The sequence below is a fragment of the Scyliorhinus torazame genome, chromosome 8 (assembly GCF_047496885.1).
Source record: "Scyliorhinus torazame isolate Kashiwa2021f chromosome 8, sScyTor2.1, whole genome shotgun sequence".
NCBI lineage: Eukaryota > Metazoa > Chordata > Chondrichthyes > Carcharhiniformes > Scyliorhinidae > Scyliorhinus > Scyliorhinus torazame.
Genome location: NC_092714.1, coordinates 233,081,910 through 233,098,291, shown reverse-complemented (window position 1 = coordinate 233,098,291; position 16,382 = coordinate 233,081,910). Strand labels below are relative to the sequence as shown.

The 16,382-nt window shown below is 46.6% G+C and overlaps 1 protein-coding gene across 1 annotated transcript in view; it reads left to right on the top strand.

Annotated features, from left to right (window-relative positions):
• The window catches only part of LOC140428455 (peroxidasin homolog), a 323,476-nt gene that overhangs the window by 249,440 nt on the left and 57,654 nt on the right, over window positions 1-16,382 (top strand). The window contains 5 exon segments of the mRNA XM_072514932.1: window positions 6,742-6,858; window positions 8,771-8,929; window positions 9,707-9,819; window positions 12,337-12,493; window positions 14,631-14,739. Of these exon segments, the coding sequence (XP_072371033.1) occupies window positions 6,742-6,858; window positions 8,771-8,929; window positions 9,707-9,819; window positions 12,337-12,493; window positions 14,631-14,739 (655 nt within the window).

The window sequence follows — 16,382 nt, the reverse complement described above, 5'->3', positions numbered from 1 at the left end:
TACATATGGTCGGGAGGCAAGGTCCAGCTCCAACTGTAGGTAGGCGTGACTCATATCTAATTTTGTGAAGGAGTGTCCGCCTGCAAGCTTCGCGTAGAGATCCTCTATGCGAGGCATTGGATATCGGTCGAGTCGGGAAGCCGTATTCACTGTAAGTTTATAGTTGCCACACAAGCAAACTGTGGCATCTGGCTTCATTACAGGTACAATTGGTGCTGCCCAGTCAGCAAAACGGACGGGCCTGATAATACCCAAACTCTCCAAACGAGTGAGCTCCCCTTCTACCTTCTCGAGCAAGGGGTAAGGCACCGGGCCCACCCGGAAATAGCGTGGCTCCTGGTTCGACTTGGATATGGGCTACGGCCCCTTTTATTTTCCCCAAACCAGGCTGGAATACATCTGGGTATCGTCCTAGCACCTCAGTCAACCCTTCAGAAACTGTTTGGAGGATGTGCTGCCATTGCAACTGCAAATGGCGCAACCAGTCCCGACCCAACAGGCTGGGCCCATGGCCGCGCACCACGATAAATGGGAAACGCCCCTTCTGGCGTCCATAAACAACAGGGGTCATTGTAGTTCCTGCAATGTCCAGTGGTTCCCCCGTGTAGGTGGCCAACCTGGCCTGTGAGTCGGTTAATGTAAGAGTCTGTATACCCTGCTTGATGCGGTCGAATGTCCTCTGGGCGATCACGGAGACCGCTGCGCCAGTGTCCAACTCCATCTCAAGCGGGTGACCATTGACCCGTACTGTCACCTTAATGGGGGCCACACGGGGAGCTGCCACACAATGCAGCTGCAGGCAGTCGTTCTCCGTCTCCACGTCCTCAGGAGTAGTCGCCGCAGGTTCATCCACATGGAAGGTACGGCCCCTGGGCTGGTCCCAGTTTCAGTCGGAACGACAGCGCCTATGGCGCCCCCAGGACCGGCGTCCGCGACGGGGTCAGCGCCTACAAGTCTGACACGGACATGGCTCCTCATCCATTGGTTCTGGAGAAGGCTCTCTTCGGGGAGGAATGTCCGACGGCCACTGGCGTCGGTCCAGACGTCGCCTCGCTCAAGGTATCGCAGGAGTGCGGGGGGACGTTTTCGGACGGAAGGGGTTGTGCCTTCGGAAGGGGCATGCACTTCCATTCCCTGTAGCTCCTGCCCTCCTCGTTCTGCGCTCTCTCGGGACAATACTATTTGAATGGCCTGTTGAAAAGTCAATGATGGCTCAGCTAACAACTTTCTCTGGGTGGCCGCATTGTTAATACCGCAAACCAAACGGTCGCGTAACATTTCTGACAAGGTCTCACCATAGTCACAGCACTCCGCAATCCTGCGTAGCCTGGATAGAAAATCGGCAAGGGATTCTCCAGGGGTCCTCTCAGCGGTATTAAACCGGTAACGCTGGACTATCGTGGACGGGGTTGGGTTAAAATGTTGCCCCACTATATTCACAAGTCCATCAAACGTTTTGGTGTCCGGCGCAGCTGGGTACGTAAGGCTCCTAATCACCCCAAACGTATGCGGGCCGCAGGCGGTGAGCAATATGACCACCTGGCGCTCGTTTTCGGTGATATTGTTTGCCCAGAAATAGTAATGCATCCGTTGTGTGTACTGGTTCCAGCTTTCCAGCGCAGCATCAAAAACATCCAAACGTCCGTACAGAGGCATGGTATAATAGAAAACAACTTCCAACCTGTATCCAACAAAAATCCATGGAGGTGGCTTCAGCAGTCTAGACAGCTATTCACTTTAACCCTCGTCGCCAGTTTTATGAGAGCCACGAAGAATCCAGCACGAGTTTTAAGGATACAAAGTAATAACATTTATTAACAATAACATATATATATATACAGCAGCAGCAACTTCCCTTACTGCACACTCCTTCCTGTTGGTTCCAAACTGGCCAGCTTTATTTATACTTGGAGTTTACTAATGGTTTCTCCGCCCCCCTCATTGGGGAAGCTCATACTCACACAGGATTGTGGGATTGTCATTAGTCCCCAGCCAATGGTAAGCAGGCAGGTTATAACACTAATGCACAGTGGTTTGCCCGGGGAAGTCCCAGGGGAGTTATTGTGCTTTGTAACTTGCAGAGATACGTTGTTTTTCAGCTTGGGAAATGAGGTCATTGCTGGGTGGAGCCAAGGAAGGCAGAGAGACATTTTGAAAGCAGTAGAGAGGGAGTTAGTAGAGAAACTTTGGAGAGAGGTGTTGCCTTCTGATCTGCTTGATGCTGAGTCCCCAATTCTCTCACAGTAAAATAGATTGCGATCTGTATATTTATTTTCTTGTTGTTTAATGGGAAATTGTATAGTTGTGTTAAGGTGCAAATTGTAAACTGTTACTTTTGGCCATGAAGTTAAAACGTTTAATACAATAGTTATAATAAAAGTTTTGGTTTAAAAATAACCAAGCCCCATTCTTCATGCAATGGCTCCTGGAGCGAATCATTCTTTCCATTAAGTCATTCAAATAAACTAAAATATTAGGATTTCGGTCCGGTATCCTGGCCACTGTTGGGGTCTTCTCTGGCCTTGTAATGTGCCCGTGGAATTCAAGTTGGTTGTACACTGCTGTTGGCTGGGAATCGGGCTAAATCACCTGAAGAAGGAGCTGCTCTCCGAAAGCTAGTGATTCGAAACAAACCTGTTGGACTTTAACCTGGTGTTGTAAGACTTCTTACTGTGCTCACCCCAGTCCAACACCGGCATCTCCAGATCAAGGCTAAATCCTGGAAGAGGAGGAACTGGAATTCTCTGTGATTAAGACAGGGTTTTGAAGGATTTTGTGACTTGAGATTATTGGCATAATACTTATTACACTGCTGAGTAAATTCGTAACATGAGTCTTTGTTTATTTTTTCAGAACAATTAAATAAAATAAACCGCACCTGAAACCAAACAGTAACCCCCCCCCCCAGTCACTGTCTGAGTGGTGTTTGCACATTCTCTCTGTGTTTGTGTGGGTTTCAACTCCACAATCTAAAGATGTGCAGTTTAGGTGGATTGGCCATACTAAATTGCCCCTTAATTGGAAAAAAAGTAATTGGGTACTCAACATTTATTTTTTTTAAAAGATGTGGAGATGCCGGCGTTGGACTGAGGTGAGCACAGTCTTACAACACCAGGTTAAAGTCCAGCAGGTTTGTTTCGAATCACTAGCTTTCGGAGTGCAGCTCCTTCCTCAGGTGAAACCTTCTTTAAAAAAAAGAACTGTTGCAGATGTTTAAATCTACACCTGTGTTATTGCTAATAATTTTTAGGGCTTCTAGATTTTCCCCATTTGTTTTCTTAGGACCTTATGATTAAAAAGACCAGTTGACGTACGAAGCAGCAGCAGGTTCTGTGGACGTGTGAGGTTTACATTACCGAGGGCGTTGGAGCCCTTTTACCTACATTGATTTTTCAGTAATTCATATGTTAGTGGGCAAAGCAATTCAAAAGTTTTAAGATTTGTGGTTTTCTGTTTAAACTCAGTTTCAGCTAACATAATAAACACTTTATATACAGCGAACGTCACTGTTGATTTAATAGGAAGGGCATACTGATGAGATGAGGATTACATTCCAAAAGTTTGAAACCTATCTCTTCAAATATTAGTGCATGAATGCTTGACATAATTGCATGACATTTTCTTCTCTGCCATTTAGTGGAGGTATGAATCTGTTTATTTTGAAAATGTCAAGCGAACGTGTTAATATACTTGTAGCACACTGAATTATTTCTGAGCTAAAAAATTTTGGTGAGGTAGCCATGAGCCACTGTTTAGTTTCATGAAGACGGAAGTTCATCTTGTGGCGTTAAATTCATTTTTCGAAGTTTTGCAATAAAATGTGCGCGCTGCCTTGTGGCTGTGAAACCGGCAATAAAACAATGTCATTGTAACAAAACCAGAGGCGGCCGGCTTTGCCGTGGTATCATGGGTCCTGTCTCTTTGCCATCTCGCCACCCCCCCCTTCCTGCCAACCTAAAAAGTGCGTGGGTGAAAGGGCTCGTTTTTTTTGCCCCTTTCTTGGAAGCAAGTACCACCTTAAGGGAACTGCCGGCCATGAGCAGTGGCCACTGCCAGAACTACAGGTAGTTGCACTACTGAGGAATCGAGGTAAGTCTGCGGGAGGGGGGGGGGGGGGGGGTCTGCTTGAGCGAAAGGGGGGATGCTGGGAGGGCATGGCAGAGCTAAAAGGGGAGGGGGATGACCTTGAATAGTGAGGGTGGGATGCCTCTGATGGGTGCAGGGGACCCACAGAGGAAATTTCCATGTCGCTTTTGGGTAATGAGCTTGCCACATGGTCTGGGCTTCCCCCCGCTATGGGTAAAATACCAGCAGCAGTGGAATAAAGACGTTAATTGGCCCAGAAGTGGATGGGCCATCTTGTGTTTCCCTGCTCCATCCCTTTCCACCACCAGTAAAATTTCAAATGTCATGGGTGGGCGGATAGGCAACAAGTAAGCTACCCTCTGGATGTTACTTGCTTCCCTTCGGCCTTCAGATCAGCCATTGGAGAAATGCAAACTCCAATCTGAGGACAGCTTCATTATTGCATCCAACTAAATTCAGCCCAGCACCCAAGATTATTTCCTAAAACTAACTTTCCAATAGCAGTTTCACCTTCCTTCGGCCAATAATTTTCCTAATTTGAATAGGATTTTCTGGCACCATATGAAAATTAACCCTTCAGGAAAGTTGGATGGAAGCTCAAAGTGGAGAAGCTGAAGTAATTTTCAACACAATTTTTCCATAAGTGTGATCCAGGAAATTCCTTCTCCATAACATTTACTTTCTGTGATTGTGGTCATAATAACATAGGGGGGAATTTTACACCACCCCACCCCAATCAGCACATTTGAAGGTGGGGGGGGGGGGGGTGACAATATGTGTATTGTAAGAATAATGAAGGGTTAACAATTTACTGTAACTGCATCCAGCCACTAGATGGTGATCAAATGCATCCACGTGGATCATGTGATACGCTTGATTCGGCGAGAAGGAGAAGGTGAGGTAGAGAATAGTCGTGTTATCAGGAACTCTGTAATTAGATTCCTAGTTTTAGTGAATCTGTAATCTTTTACATCTTAGCAAGCAAGTCGAATTTATTTGGTTGTAGTGTAAATAAATTAGCTTTGTTCAAAACTTAGCTTGATGTTATTTGTGAGACACTACACTTCAAAGCCATTCTCATTCAGAAAGCAAAAAACATCAAAGGGGGCTTATAAAATAAAACGGGTGGCCTGCCCATTGTAGTCCCGCCACCTCCCCAGCCAACCCACTGCTCCGCAGCTGGGGTCTGTGAAGTCTGTCAGGCCAGCCCATGTGCTTTCTTCTCCAGTGACTACTTATTGTCCCAGCAGTGGCCACAGCTCGATCCTGATGCTGCTGAAACCAGAGCCTGCCACCAATCGGATTAGCCAGCAGATCTCTGGGGCAGGGTTTCCTCCCAGCTGGGGACAGAAGTCCCACTCTAAACCAGTTAAAACTGTCGGGCTGGCCATAATGGAAAACCCCATTGGCTGACTGCGGGAACGGAGAATCTCGCTGCCGGCGGGGGCACGCCACCCGGGAAAACGGGGCTGGCTGGAAGGAGAATCCCACCCATGGCTTTTGAAGAAGACATGCTTCCTCTCTTTCCCTCTTGTCTTTGCCTACTTAGTTCACCCAAAGGTTTTTTCTTTTGCATATTTTAGTTGAGCTGCAAAAGAAAATGTACAGGGTACAAAAGAAAATGTACAGAAAACTGGGATCATGGACTTTGTAAGTTTTTTCATAGAGTTTATCATAGAATTTACAGTGCAGAAGGAGGCCATTCAGCCCATCGAGTCTGCACTGGCTCTTGGAAAGAGCACTCTACCCAAGGTCAACACCTCCACCCTATCCCCATAACCCAGTAACCTCACCCAACACTAAGGGCAATTTTGGACACTAAGGGCAATTTATCATGGCCAATCCACCTAACCTGCACATCTTTGGACTGTGGGAGGAAACCGGAGCACCCGGAGGAAACCCACGCACACACGGGGAGGATGTGCAGACTCCGCACAGACAGTGACCCAAGCCGGAATCGAACCTGGGACCCTGGAGCTGTGAAGCAATTGTGCTATCCACAATGCTACCGTGCTGCCCTTTTGGGGGAGAATACATGACTGCCAGGCCATTGAGCCTGAGAGGACTGCTCACACGTGGCTCTACAATCACTAACACAAACAGAGACAGATGTACTTGAATTTGTTCTACGCACACTGTGCTTCAGTGAGCAGACAGTGCCTTGAGTTCGGCCTCATGCTGCATTCTGACCAACAACCAAATTCCAATCGCAGTAGCATAGCAGTTCAGCCTTTACACCTGGAAAATGTTTTCCAGATTGACGTTTTTAAAAAGGCAACCCGTTTTTCACCCATTGATACATCTTAATGTGCACTTTGCTGCCACATGATGGGGCTGCCACATGATGGGGGTTAAGTGCGGGGCTGCAACATCATTTACCTTGATTCTACATTATGCCGTCACCTTGGATTTCCTTTCAACATTTTACCTGCACATTTCAGATGCTATGCTTGAACCTTGTTACACTGGAGCTACAGGATTATATCAAGATCTTTGATTCCGACCTAACTATAGAGTAACTTTCTAAATGTGATGAGGTACAATTATATAATTAGGCAAAGTTCAGTATCAAAATAATGCAACATTATGTTCACCTAGCAGCATCCACACACTCTAATGTTTCACTGGGGTTTGTCCTGCTTTTTGTTTCTCCAGATGGTCCTAGATTCTCTGTGCTTCCCAGCAATCAGGTTGCGGTGGAAGGAACTGCTGTGGATTTTTACTGCCTAGCGGTGGGAACCCCAGCCCCAGTAATTGCCTGGACTAAAGCAGGTCTCCAATATGTTTACTTTTGAGTCCAATGGATGTTGACTCCGAACTTTAACTTATCCATTTTTTGTATAGAAAATCAAAGAGTTAACCAATAAAACAATATAAATAATTGAAGTACAGAACAAAAGTTGATATTTTGCATATTATTAGTCCTATTAAATAAGAACACAAGGGGTACTGGACTACCTCATATAGATTGGCTAGTAAATAATTGTCAGAATGACCTGCCATTTATAATGGCTCCTATTTATTTCAAAGAAGCAATTCTGAAATTGGTGATGTATGGAGCTCCTCAGCTTGTGAAAGAAAGATTTGCATTTATATAGCATCTGTCATGATCTCAGGACATCCAAAAGGACATTTCTGCCAATGAATAGTAGTGTGTGTGAAGTGTAGTACTGTTTTAATGCAGGAATGTTTGACCCCAGCCTATTTGATCCCTGCATGTTACATTTTGCACTGTCTCACAGCCATGCACACAGTCTGCTTTGAGGGAACATTGGTGTAATTGGAGAATAACAATTTATGTAGTCAATTTCCAATATTAGTGAGGTTATAAGAAGGTGTAATAGAATAAATTCACAAGAATATACTTCAGATAGAAACAGACATGGAAACATAGAAAATAGGAGCAGGAGTAGGCTATTTGGCCCTTTGAGGCAGCTCCGCCGTTCAATATGATCATGGCTGATCATCCAACTCCGTAACCTGTTCCCACATTCCCACCATATCCTTGGATCCCTTTAGCCCCAAGAGCTATATCTAACTTCTTTTTGAAAACATAGTGTTTTGGCCTCCACAGCTTCCAGTGGTAGTGAATTCCATAGGCCAACCACTCTCTGGGTGAAGAGATTTCTCCTAATCTCGGTCCTAAAAGATTTACCCCGTATCCTTAACTATGACCCCTGTTTCTGGGTACCCCCACCATCGGGAACATCCTTCCTGTGACTCCCCTGTCTAGCCCTGTTAGAATTTTATAGGTTTCTATGAGATCCCCCTCACTCTTCAAAACTCCAGCAAACATATTCCTAACCGACTCAAGCTCTCCTCATATGTCAGTCCTGCTGTCCCAGGAATCTGTCTGGTAAACCTTCTCTGCACTCCCTCTGTAACAAGAACATCCTTCCTCAGATAAGGAGACCAAAACTGCACACACTGATTTGTAATAAATTGACTATTTAAGAAGTATTTTCTTTAAGCTATGATTTTATAGAAAACTAAACTACCTGCAATTCTCAAGTATTTTTGACTGTCACACAGATTGTACTGTAGAGGGATTGTTGGCTCCCTTCCCACTGCAATATTAATATTGAATTTCCCTGCTGTACAGAATTACATGGAGAAAACAAGTAAACTGCTTTTCAATTCACTATCTTCTAAGTATTTACCTTTCTGAGTCATCTCTGCACTTTGAAAGCTTTATTTCTTCCTCGCCCCCCTTTTTTTCCATTAATTTGTTTCCAATTCCTCCTTTTATTGGCTTCCCGCCGGTTACTAGTTTAATATTTGTTGATCACCCTCCAGCTTCAATGCCTGTATAGTCATTCTTCGTACATGACCCCAAACAACTGATTGCCAGATAATTTGGCCATAGAGGACATCACAGGCAAGCTTCATCCTGTCTGCTTGATGTTTAAACACTTCTGGTAGATGTTGGTGGACAGCGATCAGAAGTGAGAACTCCTAATTCCGAGTGCATTGGGAATAAATCTGGAGCCAGGAATTCAACCCAACCAGAGCTCAGCTAACTCAGCAAAGACTAAACAGCAAACCTGTTATGGTGCCTGAGCTTTATTCACTATCTTGATCAGTTCCGCCCTTGCGAAAGTCCAACTTGTTAATACCTCTTGGCTTTCAGTAAACTATTTTTTCAACTAAAAGCAATGTTACTCTCTGTTCCCATTTATTTCAGGTGGTCAGTTGCCTAATGACCGAAGACACACTGTTTTATCTACTGGAACACTGCGTATTGTGAGAGTTGCTGCCCATGATCAGGGCCAGTATGAATGTCATGCAATTAGTGTCGTAGGGGCAAGACATGTGCCAGTACAACTGACTGTTGAATCACTAGGTGAGACCCAAAACTTTTATCGTTAATCTTCAGAGCTATAATGCAAAGAATCATTCTCCACTAACACAACCTATAAGGATCTTCATGGTCTCCAGAACCAATTCAATTGCTCCATGAAAGTGTTAATCAATTGCAAATAGAGCCATAAAATTCTATGGATTTTTCTAGAATGCTAGAATCCCTACAGTGCAGAAGGGAGGCCATTTGACCCATCAAGTCTGCACCTACCCTCCAAAAGAGCACCCTACCCAGGCCCACGCCTCCACCGTATCCCTGTAACCTCACCTAACCTTTTGGACACTAAAGGGCAATGAAAGGGTTTGATACGGCCTCGGTTCACTGTCCGTGTGGAGTTTGCAAATTCTCCCTGTGTCTGCATGGGTCTCACCCCCACAAGATGTGCAGGCTAGCCCTGTTGCCTCACGGCGCCGAGGTCCCAGGTTCAATCTCGGCTCTGGGTCACTGTCCGTGTGGAGTTTGCACATTCTCCCCGTGTTTGCATGGGTTTCGCCCCCACAACCCAAAGATGAGCAAGGTAGGTGGATTGAACACGCTAAAACTGCCCCTTAAATTGGAAAAAAATGAATTGGGTACACTAAAAAAAAATTTTTTTAAGATGTGCAGGCCAGGTGAACTGGCCACGCTAAATTGCCCCTGAATTGGGCTTCAATTTTAAAAAAGAAAAAATAATGTCAAATGGTGTGGAGCAATGTAGACAAAAAAGAGAATTGAACCTGATTCAAATTCAGTTCTGACTTGTGCTTTCTCTCTGGACAGTAACACCTGTGTTTATTCACACACCACCCGACACCACAGCAGAAACTGGGCAGGATGTGAAAATTCCATGTTCTGCGCAAGGAGAACCTCACCCCATCATTACCTGGACCAAGGTATGGATTAGGTCTTCTTTGGAAAAATATTGGAGTAATATTCCTGTCTTAATCTGAGCGAAGAAGTAAATTATTCTTGGATTTACTTTTTCCCTAAAATCCGCAAACACACAGTTTATCCCAATCTTAGTACAGTGTTCATCAGCCACAAGCTCAGATTGATGGCGGGCATGTTCGCCCATACTTCTTCATCGGAATTTTCTAATCGCACTTGCGTCACTGTAAGGGTAAATAATATTAGAGGACAGGTGGCTTTCTTACAGAGTGGAAACGTTGCTTAAAGCTGTTACATCATAACTTCCAGCAAACTATTGTGGAAGGGGAGCTGAAAGACCTGTGAACAGGTCACTTGCTGACCTCATCATTTGGAGATGGGCTTTGTAACTTGGAAACAATGGAAGGCAAGGAATTACCTCACTCAAGCTATCAATAATGCCAGTTAAGTTGCTGGTGAGGGAAAAAAACAATTCTAAATCTGATACTAAGCATATCTTCTCCATTTTCGGTGATACGATGAGAAAGATAATGTAATAATAATCTTTATTGTCACAAGTAGGCTTACATTAATACTGCATTGAAGTTACTGTTAAAAGCCTCTCGTTGCCACATTCCGGCGCCTGTTCGGGTACACAGAGGGAGAATTCGGAATGTCCAAATTACCTAACAGTCTTTTGGGGCTTGAGGGAGGAAACCGGAGCACCCGGAGAAAACGCACGCATCACGGGGAGAACGTGCAGACTCCACGCAGACAGTGACCCAAGCCGGGAATCGAACCTGGGACCCTGGCGCTGTGAAGCCATAGTGCTAACCACTATGTTACCATTGCTTCCCACAATAGTCCATGTCCATGCTTTGCAGTTGAATGGTCATTAAAGAATCAATTAGAATTGCCCAGCTTGCCCAAGAATTCCCACATCCCAGAATTTTAAAAATGTATTCTTTCATGGGCTGTGAATGTCGCTGGCAAACCCATCCCCATTTGCCCTTGAACTGAGTGGCTTGCCCTTCAGAGGGCAGTGAAGAGTCTATGGATTGCTGCGGATCTGGAGTCACATGTAGGCCAGACCAGGTAATGGTGGCAGGTTTTCGTACTAGATGACTTTAATGATGTTTTTTTTTACAGCAATTGGTGTTAGCGTCATGGTAGCCATTACTGAGATTAGTTTCTCAACTCCAGATTTTATTAATTGAATTTAAATTCCGCCAGCTGCCCCTGTGGTAGGATTTGAACCCGTGCCCCAAAAGCATTAATCTGGGCCTCCAGATTACTAATCCATTGACATTACCACTACTCTACCGTCTCCCCTAAATTGGCATTTGCCCAACTGACATTCAATCGTGTACCTCCACAGCCTTGTAACTTCTTGTAATACCTTTATTCTTTCTGCCGATTAAATGTCTGATTTTGGCAAATATGCTGGGGCAAAACTTGTATTGTTATAGCCCCCCCCCTCGGCCTGCTACAGCCTGGAAATGGAGGCCAACAAACTCTCCAGGGTTACGTTAGCATTGCAACTTTGTCCAGCCTTCAGAAGACCTAGGATGAAACCAAGGTCTGATCTCAGCAGGCACACAAAACTGCTGACCTTAAAACTGTTCTTAATGGAAATCCGGGGGTAACCTGAGGCATAGAACCACAGAATTCCTCCACTGCAGAAGGAGGCCATTCGGCCCATCAGGTCTGCACTGACACTCGGAAAGAGCACCCTGCCTAGCTCCATCCCCGTGACCCCACATCTTTGGACACTAAAGGGCAATTTAGCATGGCCAATCCACCTAATCTGCACATCTTTGGACTGTGGGAGGAAGCCGGAGCACCCGGTGGAAACCCCCGCAGGCACTGGGGAGAATGTGCAGACTCCGCACAGACAGTCTCCAAGGAATTGAACTCGGGTCTCTGGAGCTGTGAGGCGCAGTGCTAACCACTGTGACATCTTGCGCAAAACCTGGGAATGCGATCAGGCACCTATTCGCGCCAAACTCCCAATGGGATGTAGGGAAGGAAAGTGGTATATTAATGATCTGCTCCCTTTCAGAATTGCTGACTGTGGACATATGGGACTGAAAGGTGGCAGATCTGGATTCCAGTCTCCATTTCTGCTACGAAAGCCCCCTCACCTCTCCACAATATATAAAGTGATTCACCCCAAATTATATCCTCCCCAGTGCAGAAATTCAGCCAATGTGTTCCTAGGATTTGCAAATTTCTGACACTAGCTACATGGTTCTCAGAACACCAGAGCTAACTGGTGCAGCCCTAATTCTCACCTTGAGCCCCAAAATTAATAATTTAACAACATAAAATAATGATGGAATTGTGCCGTGAGTTGGATTTATGTGGCTCAGCACCAATAAATGATGGGTCAGACATTAATTACTAAAGGAGAAGTGATTCAGCAAGATTTGGTCACCGTGTCTATTCCCAGAGAAAGGAAAGGGCAGAAGTTCATAGATGGAAGTAGATTAAATATTTATGTGCCCAAAGCCGGTTTACTTTATCTCTCTCTTTGTAAACAGGATGGTGTACAGATCACAGACAGTGGAAAGTTCTTTGTCACGCCAGAGGGAGCTCTGATTATTCGAGATGTTGGAGAAGCAGATCAGGGACGATATGAATGCATTGCCCGTAATGCATTTGGTTTTATCTCCAGTAATATGTTGTTAACTGTCACTGGTATGTCACTGCAATTATCATATTTTAGTCTGTTACGGACACAGCGTTGTTTCTCAGCAGTATAGGCGGTACAGAATTGGGAACGGTTACATTGATTTTTGTCTCTTGGCACAAATATAGTAATGTGTTTTAAAATGATGTGAGGAGGAGGATTGGTAATGAGCCACCTGTGATCAGATGAACTCCCGCCTAATCTCTCCTTGGCAAAATAAGCAGCATTTACCACCATTTCCTCGGTTAAGAATCACTGTTGATCGTAATAGCCATCTGTCATCGCTACTTTAAAGAAACCCTTAACCGTTTTAAATTGATGAGTTAATATCTTTGACTGAGGCATCTGACACAAAAGCATCAAGTGTTTATCCAGAAAGATTGGCAATATAACTTCCAGCCTCTTATACAAGCTCCCATTTGATTTATTATCAAGGCTTTGCCTTTCAATTGTAAGGACGTTGTGCATAGGTCATTGAAAGTGGAAGGACAGGTAGAGAGTGTACTTAACAAAGTATATAGTAATCCGGGCTATATTAATAGGGGCATAGAGTACAAGAACAAGGAGATTACAGTGAAAGCATAAAAGACTGGTTAGACCTCAGCTGGAATATGGGGCGAGATTCTCCGACCCCCCACCGGGTCGGAGAATCGCCGGGGGCTGGCGTGAATCCCGCCCCCGCCGGTTGCCGAATTCTCCGGCACCGGAGATTCGGCGGGTGCGGGAATCGCGCCGTGCAAGTTGGCGGGCCCCCACCCCCCGCGATTCTCCGGCCCGGATGGGCCGAAGTCCCGCTGCTAGAATGCCTGTCCTGCCGGCGTGGATTAAACCACCTCTCTTACCGGCGGGACAAGGCGGCGCGGGCGGGCTCCGGGGTCCTGGGGGGGGTTGCGGGGCGATCTGGCCCCAGGGGGTGCCCCCACGGTGGCCTGGCCCGCGATCGGGGCCCACTGATCCGTGGGCAGGCCTGTGCCGTGAGGGCACTCTTTTAATTCCGCCTTCGCCACGGTCTCCACCATGGCGGAGGCGGAAGAGACTCCCTCCACAGCGCATGCGCGGGGATGCCGTGAGCGGCCGCATGCGCCGCCCGGCAATGTCATTTCCGCGCCAGCTGGCGGGGCACCAAAGGTCTTTTCCGCCAGCTGGCGGGGCGGAAGTCAGTCCTGCGCGGGCCTAGCCCCTCAAGGTTAGGGCACAGCCCCCCAAGATGCGGAGGATTCCGCACCTTTGGGGCGGCGCGATGCCGGACTGATTAGCGCCGTTTTTGGCTCCGGTCGGCGGACATCGTGCCGATACCGGAGAATTTCGCCCATGGTGTGCAATTCTGGGAGCCACACTATATGAAGGATGTGAACGCATTGGAGACAGTGCAGAAGAGGTTTAGAGGAATAGTTAAAGTTATGAGGGTAGATTGGAGAGGTTGGGACGGGCAGCACGGTAGCATTGTGGATAGCACAATTGCTTCACAGCTCCAGGGTCCCAGGTTCGATTCTGGCTTGGGTCACTGGCTGTGCGGAGTCTGCACATCCTCCCCGTGTGTGCATGGGTTTCCTCCTACAGTCCAAAGATGTGCAGGTTAGGTGGATTGGCCATGATAAATTGCCCTTAGTGTCCAAAATTGCCCTTAGTGTTGGGTGGGGTTACTGGGTTTTGGGGACGGGGTGGAGGTGTTGACCTTGGGTAGGGTGCTCTTTCCAAGAGCCGGTGCAGACTCGATGGGCCGAATGGCCTCCTTCTGCACTGTAAATTCTATGATAATCTCCTTGGAGAGCAGACGGCTAAGAGGCAAATTGAAAAAGTTGTTCAAATTCACGAGGGTGTTGAACGGAGTGAATGGGGAGAAATTGTTCCTGGCACGATGGGCCGAATGGTCTCCTTCTGCGCGATAACAGTTTTGTGATTCTGTGATTGCCTCGAATGTTTTAACTGTCAGATTTCTAATTGCTCCACTAATTTTCATGAACCTGGGCCCCATGAACTGAAACATTTGACAAACTGCTGAAAGGCTGGTGTGTTGAGCTATGTGACATCTGCTCTGTAGCACTGCAGTTAATGCTGATGTCCTTTGCAATGTTTTTTTTATACGGACAGAAACTAAATTGAAATGTCTTTGTATGTATGTATCTTTGATGCTTTGGCTTTCAGCCCTGGAGGGTGGGCGAACTGGCGATACCTTTGTTGAAGAGTCTCTCCAGGAAGCTATTAACAGCATCGACAGTGCAATTAATTCAACGCGAAGGGATTTGTTTGACAAGTAAGTATGCAATAATCTCGAAATCTCTTTCCAACTCAGTCCAATAGATAAATTCTTTCATGTGTGAAAAATGTGGAGATTCTTTATGATTCCAAATACTGTGGATTCACATCATTATGAGTGTCAGTGCCATGTTAATGCCATACCTCAGCCGTGCCGTTTTCCCCAAATGCGTGATGGCCCTATTTTTCTTACATGTTTGAGCCACGCGCAGAACATGTTAATGTGACGAGCACTGCCATTGTTTATTCAGCTGTGAGGCATTTTCACATGAATTTTATTTAAATGCAATTCCACCATTTACATGTCTGAATAGAAACCCCATGGATCCCCTCAGTTTTATCTGAGCCAAAGGCCTTTGAAGCCACGGCACTAATGGAAGATTTGGGGCAGGCAATGAAAAGTGTGCACTCAGAATGTGACAGTGGCAATGAGATAATGTTTTACAAGTGGATCGGGCTACGTTTGTGCATTTCACCAGAATGATACCTGGGCTAAGAGCTAAATTATCAGGATTCATTGCACCGAAAGGGCCTACATTCCCTTCCGTGAAAAATTAAAGGATAATATAATTGAGGTGTTTCAGGTAATAAAAGTAGTTGATTAGGTAGGTCAAGAGAATCCACTTCCTCTGATGGGAGAGTCCAGACGAAAGGAACTAGGCCAATCAGCAGTGATGTGAGGAAGCACTTCTTCGTACAAAGTGTAGTGGGAAACTGGGAATCTCGGGCCCCTCAGAAAACTGTTAATCTAATTGAATGGTGAAACAGGCTCGAGGAGCTTATGGCCTCCCCCTGTTCTGATGAAGTTGATGTATTAAAAAGGTCTTGGATGCTAAACAGTGATTTTCTGCAGGTTCAAAATTCAGGTCCAGAAGGCCGATAAACAACAATTAAAAACTTTGAGAAACCAAATTATCTGGACTTGCTGAAGTTATGATCCCGGTTGCTGTTATAACTGGAGGGAAGATCCCACAATGGAACCCTGCCTCGGAAAACCATGGGCTGGATTCTCCGATCTGAAAACGAAATGCTGAAGCTGGCGTGGGAACAGTGGCGTTTTATGCCAGGAAAAATGGAGCAAAGGCTGCACCGATCCTCCGTCTGGTGGGGGGGCTAGCAGGCACGCAGCCTAAAGCCCCCAGCTTTACCTGCGGATACGGCCGGACAAGTGACGGGTCCTTGGCCTGCAGTAGCCGCACCATGCAACATGGCGGGAGCCGCGCGCGGACCCAGCCTGCCACATACTGTCCCCCAGTATCCCCCCTCGCCACTCCTGGAACCCCCCCTTGCCAGTGCCCCCAGCCGCTGCCAAAACCCTCCCTGCCCACGGAACGGCTCCCCCCCACCCCCGACTGCTGCGCCGCTGGACTCAGCCTGCAGCCACCACGCCGGGTTTACGAAAAACATAGCCATGAGTGACCCCCACCGTCGGGAACTCGGCCCATTGGGGGCGAAGCATCCGGTGAGAGCCTCAGGTGACATCCTGAGGCCGTCCTGACGGTGTGCGGCATACTCTTCTAGTACGCCGTTTTTGAGGGGGCGGAGCATCACAAAAGCGGCACCGCCCCCTATTTCGGCGCAAACGGGGATTCTCCGGCCGATCACCGAACGTGAATTTGCCAGAAACCTGTCTCTTCTCCC